Here is a 15,619-nt window from a genome sequence, read left to right on the forward strand (position 1 = left end):
GTCCTTGACGCTCCCCCCCGCTTGGCCATATTTCCTTCACGCAAGCGCCCGCTTGACCATTAGTGAGCTTTGTTTCCTCGGTAGGACGCCTGTGTGCTCTCGCCAGGTCCCTGCGCGGCCTGTGCTTGAAGAAGGAAGTCATCTGTCTTCCTTCTTCTCAAAATGGAAGCTGAGTGGGCCTCCCCAGCATTAACTACCTGGCAGTGAATGTCTTACACCGTATTACGGAGTTTAGGATTACGTACAAACAGCGCGGTAACAACGAAGGAAGCGAGTTTGTAGACGCAGTGGAGTGTCTGGATAGATGAACGTTCAGATCCAGCAGACGTAAACCATGACGGGAACTACCTTCTGGAGCAATAAGCACTTTCCTGTTGCACTTGCCCTGGAACACATTTGTCTCGTGCTTTATTATATTCTCTCCACAACTGGGTTTCTTTTTCCTTAAAATAACATTTGCGGTTTTTGTTTTTTTTTTTTTTAATTTTGGGTTTTTTTTTTTTTCCCCAAATGCACGTGGTCCTTCTTTTCTTTATAGAGCCTGGATGACTTGCTTGAGGAAATAGGGAAATAGTGATATAATAGAATGCAACAAATGCTACTTGGCCCTTTCGGGGAACCAGTGACCATGTATTATGAGTAGAATTAAGGTCTGTTCGGGTCCTGTCTCCAATCCTAGACATCTCTACTTGTGAATTTGCACCCAAGTACTTAAAAACTACGGCAGTTTGCATTTGCAGCCATAGCCGTAGCATGGAGTGGGTGGAGCAGATGTGTTGTTACTGCCCAGAAGGAGCCAAATGTCTAACGGAGGCAGGAGCCCCAAGGTGGCGTGTGCTCGTCGAGCTAGAATGAGGTCTCCTCTCTCCCACGCTGCAGGCAGACCCTCTGGAAGCGGGTCCAGGGCATGGTGACCCCTCTCCTGGCGAGCATCGTGTCTGTCCTGGACAGAGACAGCAACCTCGAGCTATTGATCAGACAAGATGCTCCATCCTGGACAAGAGATCTTTGGATGTTTATTTTCCAGGACACAAAGCTTCTGAACATTCCTCTTGTGACATATGATATGAGGTAAATGGAGGAGTTTCTTTTTGTGGGAAGGGGGAAAAAAAATCGTGACGTAGCAGACGAATGCTCTTCCAAGCAATTGATGAAGCATAGGTTTCAGTTTCGGAATCCCATCTATTTTATTTTATTTTTTTTAAGATTTTGTCTTTTAGGAATCTCTATGTGCAGCATGGGGCTCAAACTCCTGACCCCCGAGATCAAGAGTCTCATGCTCCACCGGCCAAGCCGACCGGGTGCCCCTGAATCACGTTTATTTATTTATTTATTTATTTATTTATTTATTTATTTTTACTATTTTTTTTTTACGTTTATTTTTTTAAATGCTTTTGCAGCCTGAGGGCGATGGCATCTCTGTTTTGTTACAGGAATTCTCGAAAGTTCTGAGAAATCCTGGTTTCACACCCCTTCCCTGTTTCCCTGCTTCCAGAGCACCCATCACGGGTCGAACTGCCAGCTTCAGCTTCATCTGCACTGGCGAATCTGTGCCTCCGAGAGCCCGTGTGGCTCTGCTTGTCCCTGGTGCCACCGCACGGCCCACACAGCCCGCCCAGGCCTGCTCCTGTGCACGCAGCTTCCTCCCGAAAGCTTCCTCTTCGGATCGCAGGGCCGTTGATTCTGGAGTGGGGGGGGTGGGGGTACAGAGGGTACCTAAGTAACTGGGACCCTGGGTCTCCAGTGGAAACACTGATTTAGAAGACAAGGCTCTGTTGACTGTGAAGCTTCGGACAAGTCATGTTTCGTATGCGTGGCAGGTGGGGGTGGTGGTGCAGGGCGTAGGTCCAGGTACCGCGAGACCCAGTTCTGGCCCAGATGCTGGGCAGCCTGCTTGACTCCTTCCAGCGTTGGTTTGTTTCCGTTTGTCTGTGGGACAGAGATGACCCACGGACGTCCTGGGTTCCTTTGTGATACAGGCCCAGAGCCGTTAAACAGGCCCACGGGTGGCCTCCAAAACCTCTCAGGCACCCCTGCTGCTGAGCATGGAGAGCAACTGGCATCCGTGGTGCGTCTGCTGCCTCGAGCAACATCTCGCTGATCCCAGCCTCTCTCCTTTGCCTGACCGCAGATCCAAAAGTGAGATGCCCTACATCATGGTGCACAACGACATGAGCCCTCCCGAGGGCGTGTCCGGTGACGTCCCGTTTAGCTGGAGGATCAAAGACTATCTGGAGGAGCTGTGGGTCCAGGCTCAGTATATCACTGGGGCTGAAGGTGAGCCGGGGGATGCGGTCACGCGGGGCGTGTGCTGTCATGCTCCCCGTCATTCCCGTTCCGAGGCTTCCGGATGGCTAGGGCACCCACATTCAGGAGGTGGCTCTGGGGGAGCCTTTCCTGACAGTGCCAGCGACACCCTTCTGAGCCACGAGGCTCCTTGCTCGGCCGTCGCAGCCCCGGCAGCTTGACCATAGGCGTCCTGGGAAATCCCAGGATCATGCACGCTTTTGGAAGAGTCATCTTCCCTACGAGACATAGTCTTTTCAAAGTCTATTTATAGCATTGCCTTTTAAAAAGACAGGTCAACACCGTGGATGATCTCACTTCTCTGAACAAATCGAAGCCATTTGTGTCCCGAGGAAAGAGTATTTCCCTTCTTTGAAGCCTTACCCTAACTGACCGTGCTTTCCTGCAAGAGCTTGTGACTTGGGGGGCCAGCACCCGACCTCTAGACGCAGGTCTTTCTGGTTTGAGCAGCGTGTGACCCCATCCCCTGAAGAGCAGCCCACCCATTCTGACCCCCTTGGGTCCTGGGGTTCCCGAGGCCCATTAGGACCCCCTCGCCACAGAGCCTGGTGTGTCTCAGATTGTTTTTTCCCTTTGGGGCCAGCTAGGCTCTTGGTGACAAATCTAACACCTGTCCTGACCTTGTTTCTGTAATGTTCTGCTGGGAAAACACTTAAGGCGTCTAGAAAGGACCAACACGTCCTGCAGCTTGCTCTCCTTTGCTGAGAGCAGCCGTTTGGTGGAGCCTCCCCCACTGCTGCTGTTTGCAGAGCCGCCCTTCCCCGGAGACGCTGGGTGTTGGGAAAGAGTCACGCCTCACGCCGTCCCTCTGCGCCCTCTCCTCTCCTCAGCAGGGCTGTCCAAGAAGTTAGTGGAGATCTTTCAGCAGACCCCCCTGGGCAGGTTCCTCGCTCAGCTCAGTGTCAAGCAGCAGCAAGAACTGTTTGTGAGCTACATGAAGGACTTCCTGCTCTTGACCATGAGACCGTCCACGTGGGATCAACTGAACGTAAGTGTTGGGTCTGGGGCAGGGTGATGCCGGCATCACATGGACGGGGACCGCCCCTCCTCCACTGCCAAGTGTACCCAACCCCCAGCCCCCACCCGGGGCTCCAAAACCACGGGCTTTCCATTAATACGAGGCAGACCTCTACCTTCCCTGTAACACCTTTTTAAGTGTGAAGTTTCTCTTGAAGAAAATCATGTGACTATTTAACAGACACTACAGGCAATAACAGTAACTGAAATTTTAGTGGACGTTATGATACTTGTGATTACCGAAGGATTTCAAACTTCAGTATGTTAAAAAAAAAATACAAATTTGAGGAGAACATACTTACAACCAGTATGATTAAGGGTTTTAATAAAATGTTCTTAGGAATCTTGGAGCGGCCAACTGGCTCCATTGGTGGAGCATATGATTCTTGATCTCAAGGTCATGAGTTCGAGCCCCACCCCCATCGAGGGTGGAGATGACTTAAAAATATAAAATACGAGCACCTGGGTGGCTCAGTGAGAGAAGCGTCTGACTCTTGATCTCAGCTCAGGTCTTGATCTCAGGGTTGTGAGTTCTGGCCTCACATTGGGCTCCACACTGGGCATGCAGCCTACTTTAAAAAATAATAATAATAAAATAAAATTAAAAAAATAAAATTTCTCAGGAATCAATAAGAAAGTCTCTTTATTTTATTTATTATTTATTTATTTATTTATTCATTTATGAGAGAGCCTGGGGGGAGGTGGTGCAGAAAGGGGGAAGGGAAGAGAATACTGAGCAGACTCACCGCTGAGTGCAGAGCCCGACACAGGGCTCGATATTAGGATCCTGAGATCACAACCTGAGCCAAAATCAAGAGTCGGATGCCTGACCGGCTGAGCCACCCAGACACTCCAGAAAGTCTCCTAATTTAAAAAAAATAGGTGATTGTTATAAACTAAGAATCAACAGAACTAATGATGAAGAGATAAAAAAATATTAGAAAAACTAGCCAGCCTCACTGGTAAGTCGACAACACACCAGCGGTTTTTAGCTTCTACCTTCACCTGCCCACGCGGCAGGCCTGGTGCGTGCAAAGGCCAGCGGCTCCTCCGTAGCCCACGGGAACCAGCACTGTGCTCTGGAAAAGCCCGGAGGCACCGACTGGGGGGAACCTTACGAAATCGGAGCCAGCGTTGTTGTCCCGGGAGCGTTATCCGAGTGTTCTCCGAGTGTTCTCTGGCAAACATTTTATCCACAGGAATGTTCTTTCCAGCTTCGGTTTCTTAAAATGGGAAAATAGAGGGATCCCTGGGTGGCGCAGCGGTTTGGCGCCTGCCTTTGGCCCAGGGCGCGATCCTGGAGACCCGGGATCGAATCCCACGTCGGGCTCCCGGTGCATGGAGCCTGCTTCTCCCTCTGCCTGTGTCTCTGCCTCTCTCTCTCACTGTGTGCCTATCATAAATAAATAAATTTAAAAAAAAAACAAAAAAAAAGGAAAAATAGACACTACTTAATTGTCCACTGTAAAAGGTCAGACCAACTAAACTACAGCCGTTTGATGGGTGATGGGTTATTTTTATTGGCGCACACCAGCGAGGGTGTTCCTCGAGTGTATTTCATGACGGAGATGTTCACGACGTGATATTAAGTGGAGAAAAATCAGGCATACGGTGTGGTTGTAATTTGAGGACAGAACGGGGGCAGGTGTGGTGGGGTGACACCACAGACACCCAAGGGTGGTAACAGGTGCGTGGTTTGTAACATTCCCTTTCGTCACGTTTGATCAGTTCAAATTTTCCACCATGAAAACGTGTCTGTTCTGTGTCGGTGGTTTACAGCACATACACTAAAACCTGTTCCTGATGCCAGGTTTTGCATATGGCACTGTGGTCCTGCATCAATCAACTGCACACGCAGAGGCCCGACGAACAGCTTTCCCTGCCGTGGGTGCACCTGGCTTACCAGCACTTCAGGAGCCGACTACAAAACCTGTCCAGAATCTTGACTATTTATCCCCAGATTCTGCAAGTGCTCTTGTGCAACATGACCGAGAGCACAAGGAATGACAGATTGGACAGAAATGAGCTGGTATGGCCTCTCGTGGGGACAGTGTGTGCTCAGAGTCGGGGCTTGGCCTTCCTGGAGCAGGTGGGGGCAGGGGCGGGGGTGCTTCCGGGGCGGGAAAGCCCAGGAGCTGTGTTCTGCCCGCGAGGTCTCTTCCCAGGGCAGGTGCGCCTGGGGAACACAGACGTCAGGAACACCCCCTGCTAAAGCTTCCCATGTCCCAGGACGAGGGAAGATGAGGCTCCGAGCACGGAATGCCAGCACATGCCGGCTCATAGCTGGGACCTCTGGACTGAGGACTGCCGCAGGGGGAGGGGTGCTGCTTCATCAGGGGCCTGTTCTCTGTGTCCCCAGACTCTGGATGCACTGGCAGCAGTGGCCTGCACGGAGGTGCTCACGAGGGACATCCTGAAGCCCAGCCCCCAGGCGTGGCTGCAGATGGTGAAGAACCTGTCCATGCCGCTGGAGCTCCTGGGCTCGAAAGGGTACCTGCAGAGCTGTGGGAGGATGGCCAGAGATGCCATCCGAGAAGTCAGGTGAGATCAGCAGCCCGGCCCTGCCCACCCCTACCCGACCTGTTCTCCCGGCCCACGGGTCCCCAGCACGTGTGCTTCTCTTGCTGTGGGAAAGCATCCTCAGACGCTCACTTCACACCTGCCCAGCACTGGGTATCACACTGACGCTGGAGACACAAGGGGGCAGACCCGCATTCAGGGAGTGCCAGGGGTGCAGGTGGGACAGAAGGGGGAGCAGATGCTCACGGTCCTGCGGGAGTGATGCCGGCAGGAGGGAGCCGTGGGAAGGGGCCCAGCGGGGACCAGCAGAGCAGGGGAGGGACAAGCCAGGGCAGGTCCCATGGACTCAGGAGGTACATGAGGAGGCTGTACTCAGGAGGCTCAGGAGGCTGCGGTCTGGCCGGGGGGAGGAGCGCCACCCCAGCTCCCTCTGAGCTGCATGGGGGACACGGACATGGCTGGGGGTAGGGGCCAAAGGGCTCGTCTGTGGGTCTTCCGTCTGCCTTTGCCCCACCCTTTCTCAGTCCCTCCCCGAGTCCTCCTCCTGGCGTCTCGGACATTTTTGTCAGCTCCCTGAGCGACAGCCCTCTCTTACAGAATCCACTGGAACCGCATCTTCCCCGTGGCCCTCTTCGTGGAACACGTGGTCCTGGGGGTCAGGAGCAAGATTCCTGAGCTGCAGGCACTGGTGACTGACCACCTCTTCCTGCTGAACAAGGTGAGTGCTGGGCAGCTCAGCAAGCAGCGTGCTCATGTGCCTCCTTGCAGGACGCAGCTATGACCTGACGCACATCTGTGGGGCAGCGCACGCCCCTCCCACTGTCTGGCCCTGGGCGTTCACCATGCCCGCCACTTAGTCTTCCTCTCGTGAGCACCAGTTAGGGATCCCCTGCGGGGAATAGAAGCAGCTGAGGCTCAGGCAGGGAAGATGCTCTGGGATCGGGGAGGGCTGAGGGGTGGGCTCCACCCAGGCCTCCGGTGGCCTCAGACCAGCCTGGCCCCCCCGGGGAGGTCAGGTTTGCAAAGGGTGCCACTGGGCTGTGGGCTCTCCTGCTTTTTTTTTTTTTTTTAAAGATTTTATTTATTTATTCATGAGAGTCACGGAGAGAGGCAGAGACACAGGCAGAGGGAGAAGCAGGTTCCCTGCGGGGAGCCCGATGCTGGACTCGATCCTGGGACCCCGGGGTCACGCCCTGGGCCCAAGGCAGGCGCTAAACCGGTGGGCCACCTGGTATCCCTGGGCTGTGGGCTTCTAACAGGGTGCTGTGGGTGGACCAGAAGGAAATGGGGAGCCCCGGTGCCTCTGCCGCTTGACACCCTTTATAAAGTCAGCGATGCACAGGATGGTGCCGCAGGAAAGGCCACCATCTCTGTGCCCATGCGCTCAGTCCCGATGGCCACTCAGCGAAAGGTGGCCTCTGCCTCAATTACCCCTGGAGCTTTGCATGAACCCATCTAACAACGTTAGCTGTCTAGGCTCTGACGGGCATGCAGGGGGCACGCTCCAAGGAAGCTGCCCTGGATACCAGGGGCCAGTCTCCTTCCTCAGTGCCCAGAATATTAGTGGCAGAGACAACATGTAAGCCTCCTTCGCTCGTGTGGCAGTGTGAGCCTAAGCAGGGCAGCGGGCACTTCCCCCATGTCAGGTGCCCCAGCTCCTCTGAGCTGTCCCTTTGTCGTCCTCACTGCACGACTTCCACCTCGTGGTCTAAGAAGGCCCCGCTGGCCATCGTGCGCTGCGGGGTGGGAAGCAGGGCCCATTTTGAGAGCAGAGCCTAGAGTCTGTCCACGCCCCTGCAGGTCATAAATCGCCGTCCTGAATGCAGTCGCAGCCTCAACCGGCTGCAGAGGAGGTGGGGACACCTCGGGCGCGTGGTCATGTGCCCAGGTAGAACCGGGAAGTTCTTTTGATAGAAAAGTGGAGAAAGACCTCTAGAAAAAAACTAGTGCTCTGTTACCCTGGGGTCAGCACAAGGACCCGTGACACCCTTCTTCCTGCATGGAAGCCACCTGCAGCCTCTCTCCAAGGCCTACCCTATCCCTGGCCAGAGGCCCTAGGGGCTGCTCTGTCCTTCCAACCAGCCCAGTGTGGCTCCTAATGGCCAGGTGACTGGCGAGCCGAAAGATAAGTTTTCAGGTCCCCGCATGCCGGTGTGTGCGTGCACACGCACAGTGTTTTGCAGGCGAGGTGTGTGGGGACGTGTCTGGGGCGATAAAGTCACCCCAGAAACCTACTGGGTTTCTGGCTTGTTTCTTCCCAGTCAGATCCATGTGTGAGTGACCAGAGCCAGGGGTCTCCTCTAATACGTTTTCACACCCGAAGGCTCTGGTGTTTATGGCCTCGTGCCCTACCCTTCGTCTCCAAGGCCAGCTGTGAGGCCACGTGCACAGGAGGCCAGAGGGGAAGCTTTGCCCGTAGCGCTGGCTCTTGTCATCTGGCTGGGAAGGAAGTCTTAACCTGGCGAGGCCTAGGGCCTCAACTCTTATCTTCGACTGGAGCTGCCTGTTGAGAGCCACCACGTAGAGTTTGCCTGCGCTAGTTGTCAGCAGAGCGTCCCACAGGACTTCAGCAAAAGCTGCAAAAAGATGGATATTCTGTGTTCTCAGTTGTGATAGGAAGGACAGGTAGACGGGTGGATGGATGGATGGATGGATGGATGTAGGTAGGTAGGCCGATTGTATTGCCCTATGATCTGCCTTCCACGGGGTCACACAGGCCAGTCTTACCAGATGTTGTGTGCAGCTCGTAAGGCCATCGGCTCTCCAGCCTGACCATCCACCATCCAACCGCTAGACCACTGCCATTTTCTCATTGTGGTAAAACACGCGTCATGGAGAACTTGTCATTTTGATCATCTTTAGGTGCACGGTTTAGTGACATCAAGCACATTCACACCACTGTACGCTTATCACCACCGTCCGTCTCCAGAACCCTTTGGTCTTGCAAAACCAAAACCATCCCAATGCAACACTTAGTCCCCAGCCCTCCCCGCTAGCCATGGTGCCCACTGCCCTACATTCTGTGTCTGTGATTTGATGACTCTTAGGGACCCACAGCAGTGGAATCCCCGAGGATTTGTCTCTTTGTGACTGGCTGGCTTCGCTGAGCACAGTGTCCTTGAGACCCATCCCTGTCGTGGCAGGTGTCAGGATGTCCTTCCGGTCTACTGCTGAATAATGCCCACTGTGTGGACGGACACATTTAGTTCACCCATCCATCCACCAGGAGACATTCTGGTTGTTGCCACCTCTTGGCGACAGGGAGCAGCGCTGCTGTGAGTGGGCACGTGCAAGCATCAGAGTCCCTGCTTTTGATTCATTCGCAGATACGCCTAGTGGAGGAATTGCTGGGTCCATAGGGAAATTCTGTGTTTAACTTTTTGAGGAGCCACCAAAGTGTTTCCCACAGCGGCGGCAGCACCGCACGCCTGCCAGCGACGCCCCGAGGTCCCGGTGTCTCCACATCCTTGCCGACACTTGGTCCTCAGGTGGTTCGGTTTGCGATGCCGTCCTAATGGGTGTGAGGTGGTATCTCATCGTGGCTTTGACTTGCATTTCCCTGACGACTAATGATGCCAAGCATCTTCCTATGTGCCTGTGGCCCATTTGTACATCTTTGGAGAGACGTCTGTTCAGATTCTTTGCTTTCTTGTGAATTACGCTGTTGATTAAGAAATCAAATTTAGGGACACGTGGGTGGCTCAGCGACTGAGCATCTGCCTTTGGCTCCGGTTGTGATCCGAGGGTCCTGGGACTGAGTCATCCTGTCTCTCTGCTCAGCAGAGAGGGAATCTGCTTGTCCTTCTCCCTCTGCCCCTCCCTTTACTCAGGTGCACGAGTTCTTGCTCTTGCTCTTGAATAAATAATAAATACAAAAGAAATAAAGTTTGAAATACCTCGTCATGGGAGAAGGGTGACCCTGTGAAAAAGGGAGGAGGGGAGGAAAATTAGAAGTTGGGAATCTCAGCCTCCCCCCAACAGCAGCATAATGATAAAGGGCATTCAAAACTAAAGAAACTGCTAGAAAGAGAACTGACCTGATGGTCCCAGGGCCAGCAATTACGGGGGTGGCAGGGGGAAGGCGTGTGTGGAATGCATGCCCCGTGTGGCCCCGGGGAAAGTCGTTGTGCCCGGCTGGTCTCTGCCCTTCCTCGCGGCTCATCAGCCTCCTCATCACTGCCCCTGTCTCCCTGTCAGTATCTGCAGGACGACTCTGACATCAAGACATACAGGCCTTTTGTCACAGTGATGCATACTCTCTGTAAATGCAAGGAACAGGCCAGCAAGACCCTGTCCAGGTGAGATCTTCGGTCGGAGGTCCCTGCAGGGGGTCGCGGGGAGCGCTGCACATGTGGGATCTGTAGCTGCTCACAGCCAGCTTCCTTGCTTCTGACCCGATGCCCTTGCTCGGATTCTAGGTTTGAGATCCAGCCGTGCCCCGTGTGCCTGGGAGATGCCCAGGAGCCGGTCTCCCTGCCCTGTGGCCATGTGTTCTGCCTGAGATGCATCAACACCTGCATCACCCTGGGGCAGATGGCATGCCCCTATTGTTTAACAGACTTACCAAAAGACTTCTCTCTAACGGTGAACCAAGAGCACAGGTAAATCACCCTTTCCGCTTCTTTCTCTTCCTTTTTTGGCAAGTATAGCATTGAGAAATATCAAGTGTGTTAACCTTAGAGAACCTGACTTCAGAGAACCATCCTAAGAGAGACCGGCCCCCTGTCTACCTTCATTAACACCTAGGGTCTCAAAATTATTCCCTCCCCGAGACACACACCTGTGGAGACTGGGAAGACAACACGATTAGAGGAAATGAAGCAGAAAGTCCTACATTAGATAAAACCATCACAGGACACCCGAGGAGGGCTTAGGTCGCAGCTCCTATGACCTGAGGGCAAAGCTAGCTCCTGTCTGGCCTCTCCATGGGCTGGCGGCCTTCAGCTCCGCCCTGTCAGGGCCCCCCACCTCTGGATGCCTCGTGAAAGCAGAGTTCAAGGTCAGCCCTGCACACACATAAGGGTCTTTGCAGACTTCAGGGTGAAAGGGTGTTGCTCACTGGTCCTGAGGACCAAAGTGCTCCTCGAAAGAGATGCGTCTGCGTAGCATCTGGCGGCACGCACCCAGGTCCCATCAGGGTAAGGAGATAGTTGCATCTTTCTATTGTAAAACACGGAATGCCTCTTTCTATTGTAAAACACGGAATGCCGTCCACATCCCGAAGCTGTGGGGGGGGGGGGCTTCTGGAGCACGCTCTCCGTGCCCGTTGACTGTGCCTCCCAACCGTTCATTCCCCAGGGATGCCATCAGGAAGCACGCCTGCCTCCGGCAGATGTGCAACAGTTTCTTCTTAGACCTGGTCTCCACCGTGTGCTTCAAGGATAACACGCCACCAGAGAAGGACGTGATCGACGTCCTGCTAAATTTGCTCTTTGTACAAAAGGAGTTCCTAAGAGACACTCCCCAAAGTAAGTCGCTTTCTCCCTGTAGACTTAAAACCGCCGTTCCCCGCCTCGCTTCTTTATGCCGGGTGTGAACATGACCTGTCTCCCTCTGGTTTAAGGACACTGTGAACACACAAAATCTCTCTCTCCGTTCGACGACATTGTGGATAAGACCCCCGTCATCCGCTCCGTGGTCCTGAAACTGCTTTTGAAGTACAGGTAGGCACAGCGAGCGTGGAGTTTGCTTCTGGAGAGCCCTGCCCCCTGCTTCCACTTGATCTTAGCCAAAAGGCCGAGAAGCCATCTCCCCCCGGCTTCCGTCCTCAGGGTCGCTACTTTGCCGCCCAGCGCTCTGGGCTCAACTGGGAGGTGGTTCCCGATTTGGGGGAGCGTTGCCACGAGCCACCACCTGGTTTCTTTCTCTGGACTGGTTGTGTGCTCAGCGTCTTCACCTGCAGGCACATGAGCTCAGCGTCGCCACGAGCGCCTGGTGCAGATTTCAGGGAGAGGAGCGCGGTGCCGTGGCACGCGTGGGAACCCGCGAGGTGGGAACCGGCCGTGCTGAGCCTCCTCATGCCGGGATCTGAGGGCTGGAACCCCACCACGTCCCCTCGCCCTCGTGGTCCTACAGGTGCACCGCCTACGTCTCATTGCAGTGGTTCCATTGCTCTGATTCTGTGAAGAGACAGAGAAGCCCCTATGGTGCCACTGATCAGTGGTTTCGACAAATGATGCCATTTTAGAAAATTTTTAGGAAGCTGATCTAGGGCAGCCCAGGGTGGCTCAGCAGTTTAGCGCCACCTTCGGCCCTGGGCCTGGTCCTGGGGACCCAGATCGAGTCCCACATCGGGCTCCCTGCATGGAGCCTGCTTCTCCCTCTGCCTGTGTCTCTGCCTCTCTCTCTCTCTCTCTCTGTATCTCATGAATAAATAAATAAAATATTTTTTAAAAAAAGAAGGAAGCTGATCTATATTCAGAGGCTTCTTTCAGAGGACACTTTGTACACTCGGCCTGGGCACTGAGTTACTTGACACAGCATTCTTTGAGGTGATGGCAAAATCAAGAGGCTCTAAGAAATGTTCCGATAGGATACCTGGGTGGTTTAATCGGCGAAGTGTCTGCCCTTGGCTCAGGTCATGATCCCAGGGTCCTGGGATCCAGTCGCACGTGGGGCTCCCTGCTTGGGGGGAGGGTGCTTCTCCCTCTGCCCCTCCCCCCTACTCGTGTGCATATGCTCTCTCTCAAATTTTTTTAAAAAGTTCCAATAGGAACAACTATTTCTAACTTAAGTGCCCCAAAGGCAGACTCAGAATAGAGATTAGATACACATTTAAAATGCGTATCTTCTGCAACCTGGTCTATGGACATTTCATTTTGCTTTTTATTTTTTAATAGACTGTAGCCTGTGAAAATGAGAAGTGCACACAACATGCCCCGGCTGCCTGCCGAAGCGAACAGTTACATCAAGGGAGAGCTCTCAGGCAATTTTCGAGTTACGTGCTGAGCCGGCCTGTTGTTTTGTGGGATACCAGTTATGATTGCAAGAATGGCTGGCATGCTATGATTACTCAGAGCTGGGTGCTTGGCAGGCATTTCCTCGAACACAAGCAAAGGGAGCCTGTCAGGGGAAGCAACTGATCATGTTCATGGCTAAGGATAAAATGCAAACTTTTTTTTAAAGATTTTATTTATTTATTCATTAGAGACACACAGAGAGAAAGAGAGAGGCAGAGACACAGGCAGAGGGAGAAGCAGGCTCCATGCAGGGAGCCTAATGTGGGATTTGATCCTGAGACCGCAGGATCACACCCTGGGCCGAAGGCAGGCACTAAACTGCTGAGCCACCCAAGGATCCCCAAAATTCAAACTTTTAAGCAAATATTGGAATTCTGGAAAACTCATACCGTCCCCCATGAGCCTATCAGCTTCCTCATGCATAGGGACTATTTGATGGTCCAGGTTAATGAATGCGAGGTTTTTTTTTTTAAATACCTCATGGTACAGAAATGTCAACCTTTGCAAGATCCGCATACCTCGTGAACCACTGTTTTCCAAATGGCCAATGCATGATATCACAGAGTCATGCATTGGTTAAAAAAAAAAAAAAAAAAAAAATCCATTCAAGTGCAAGATAGCTCACTTAACCTTAATGTAATTCAGTATGAAAAGTGCCTTGACATGGTCTCAGATTGCACATTGCAACTAAGCTTTAAAAATTATTGTTTATCAAGTTTTGGCATTGTGTCAAAGAAAGATATTTACCATCACTAGGAAATACTGGGAAAATATTCCTTTCCTTTCCAGTGACATAATGCGTGAGATCAGAGTTTCTTCCCGGAGCAAGATTGGAGGGCCCAGCTAAATTCTACTAAACCAGGCATTAAAGAGATTTGCAGGGATAGAGAACAAAAGGGTCCTCTTCTCACTGATTAATTTTTGTTCTGGAAAATAGTTTGTTTTTTAAAAAATGTTTTATTTATTTATTTATTTATTTTATTTATTTATTTTTGTTATTTTTTTTTAAATGAGTTAATAGTTTTCTTTTTTTTTTCAATTCTAATTTCTACTATTGTAAATATCAATGAATACAACCCACATAAACAAAAGCCTCTTGGGGTTCTCAATGATTTTTAAGACTGTTAAGGAGTTCTAAAACCCGAAAGTCTGGGAAGAGCCGGTATAAAGATGGAATTTTGTATTCCTCCGATATTGCACTAAAGTATTTCAAATAAAATATTACAAACTATATGTCTATATTTATACAGGGAGAGAGAGAGATGGATAGGTAGGTAGGTTGACCGATACTTTGTGTGTGTCTCTCTTCTTTTTTTTTGACATGATAAAACCCGAGATCACCAGATACCATATTTTTCCTCCCATAGCTTCCAAGAAGTAAAAGATTATATCCAGGCTTACTTGTCCCTGCTACAGCAGAAGGCCCTGGTAACTGAAGATAAAACCGAGCTGTACATCCTGTTTAGCAACTGCCTGGAGGTAAGCACAACCCCGGACCTGTCCTGCTCGCCTCCTGCCAACCGGCTGCACCATATGGTTGATGCAGTGGAAAGTGTGTCTGAAAATTTACAGAATATAACTTTTGTCGGTGAAGTGACACAGTTGCAGGCACACACGTAAATAGGGTTTCAGCAGGGCGCCTGGGGGAGCTCAGTCAGAGAAGCATCTGCCTTCCACTCAGGTCATGACGTCAGGGTCCTGGGGTCAAGTCCTGCTTCAGGCTCCCTGCTTCTCCCTCTGCCCCTCCCCCGACTCCTCTGTCTCTCTCTCTCTCTCTCTCTCTCTCTGTCAAATAAACAAATAAAATATTTAAAAACGGGGGTGGGGGCTGTTTCAGCAACCTTGCTTCTGTCCCCCGTGGCTGTGTGTACTGCGACGCACGGGCCTGGGTGAGAGAATGGAAACGTCCCCCCACCCCCCGCCCCCCACCCCCAGGTAACCATGCCCGTCTCCCACTGGCCAGCCTACAGCCGCTTTTCTTTTTATTCTCTGTATGTTTGTTGCTTGCCCAGATTTCACACGGCCTGTGAGAAAAGGAGATCATACGGCATATTTTTCCCCCAGATTTTCTCTTCCCCGCCTTCCTGTCCCTGAAATAAAAGGGATGTTCATTCCCCGTGATTCGATACAGTTACCCTCAAACTTAGGGTATTTCCTTCCTGTTCTCCACCGTCATGCTTTGGAGATTTTGGAAGGTTGGAGAATGTGCATATGAAAAAGAACAACATCCTGGCGCACCCGAGTGGCTCAGTGGTTGAGCACCTGCCTTCGGCCCACGGTGTGACCCCGGGGTCCTGGGATCAAGTCCTGCGTCGGGCTCCCTGCAGGGAGCCTGCTTTTCCCTCTGCCTGGGTCTCTGCCTCTCTCTCTGTGTCTCTCATGAATAAATAAAATCTTTAAAAAAAAAAAAAAAAAGCCCTTTTCTTTCCCCTGGTGCCTTCCTCCCTAGGATTCACTGTACGAGAAGACCAGTGCTCTGTCTACCAGCGAGGAGCTGAGGTACCTGAGAGAAGAAGGAGCCTTTCTGAAGACCTACTCGATGTGGTGCAGCCCAGAGCCTGCCAGCGAGGCCTCCGTGGAATACCTGCAGGAGATGGCCCGCATCCGCCTGTGTCTCAACAAGGCTTCCGACTTCCTCAGCGAGCTTCAGGACAGCTCAGGCAGGTCCCCTTCTGCACCTTCCTCTACCCCAGGCTTCGAGACTCCATTATTCAGAGATTGGGGGAGCAGGGGAAACTGGTTCTCAGAACCATCCCAGTCTGCGTTGTGTCCCCTTCTCCGGTGTTTTTCACTGTGAGTTCCTAGAGACCAGGGCG

General features: G+C 52.2%; 1 protein-coding gene across 5 annotated transcripts in view; it reads left to right on the forward strand.

Annotated features, from left to right (window-relative positions):
• RNF213 (ring finger protein 213) overlaps positions 1–15,619 on the forward strand; it is a 98,094-nt gene that overhangs the window by 63,603 nt on the left and 18,872 nt on the right. For 3 of the 5 annotated variants that reach the window (XM_077854534.1, XM_077854533.1, XM_077854532.1), the window contains 12 exons: positions 880–1,071; positions 2,132–2,277; positions 3,138–3,295; positions 5,135–5,353; positions 5,684–5,865; positions 6,442–6,562; positions 10,042–10,142; positions 10,263–10,445; positions 11,143–11,312; positions 11,408–11,507; positions 14,171–14,282; positions 15,253–15,463. In XM_077854534.1, coding sequence (XP_077710660.1) covers positions 880–1,071; positions 2,132–2,277; positions 3,138–3,295; positions 5,135–5,353; positions 5,684–5,865; positions 6,442–6,562; positions 10,042–10,142; positions 10,263–10,445; positions 11,143–11,312; positions 11,408–11,507; positions 14,171–14,282; positions 15,253–15,463 — 1,895 coding nt within the window. Of the gene's footprint in view, positions 1–879; positions 1,072–2,131; positions 2,278–3,137; positions 3,296–5,134; positions 5,354–5,683; positions 5,866–6,441; positions 6,563–10,041; positions 10,143–10,262; positions 10,446–11,142; positions 11,313–11,407; positions 11,508–11,746; positions 12,246–14,170; positions 14,283–15,252; positions 15,464–15,619 lie in introns of those variants that run through there. The other 2 variants (XM_077854531.1, XM_077854535.1) reach the window with 2 other exon arrangements.

Source organism: Canis aureus, chromosome 16, assembly GCF_053574225.1.
Source record: "Canis aureus isolate CA01 chromosome 16, VMU_Caureus_v.1.0, whole genome shotgun sequence".
In the NCBI taxonomy this organism is placed as follows: Eukaryota; Metazoa; Chordata; class Mammalia; order Carnivora; family Canidae; genus Canis; species Canis aureus.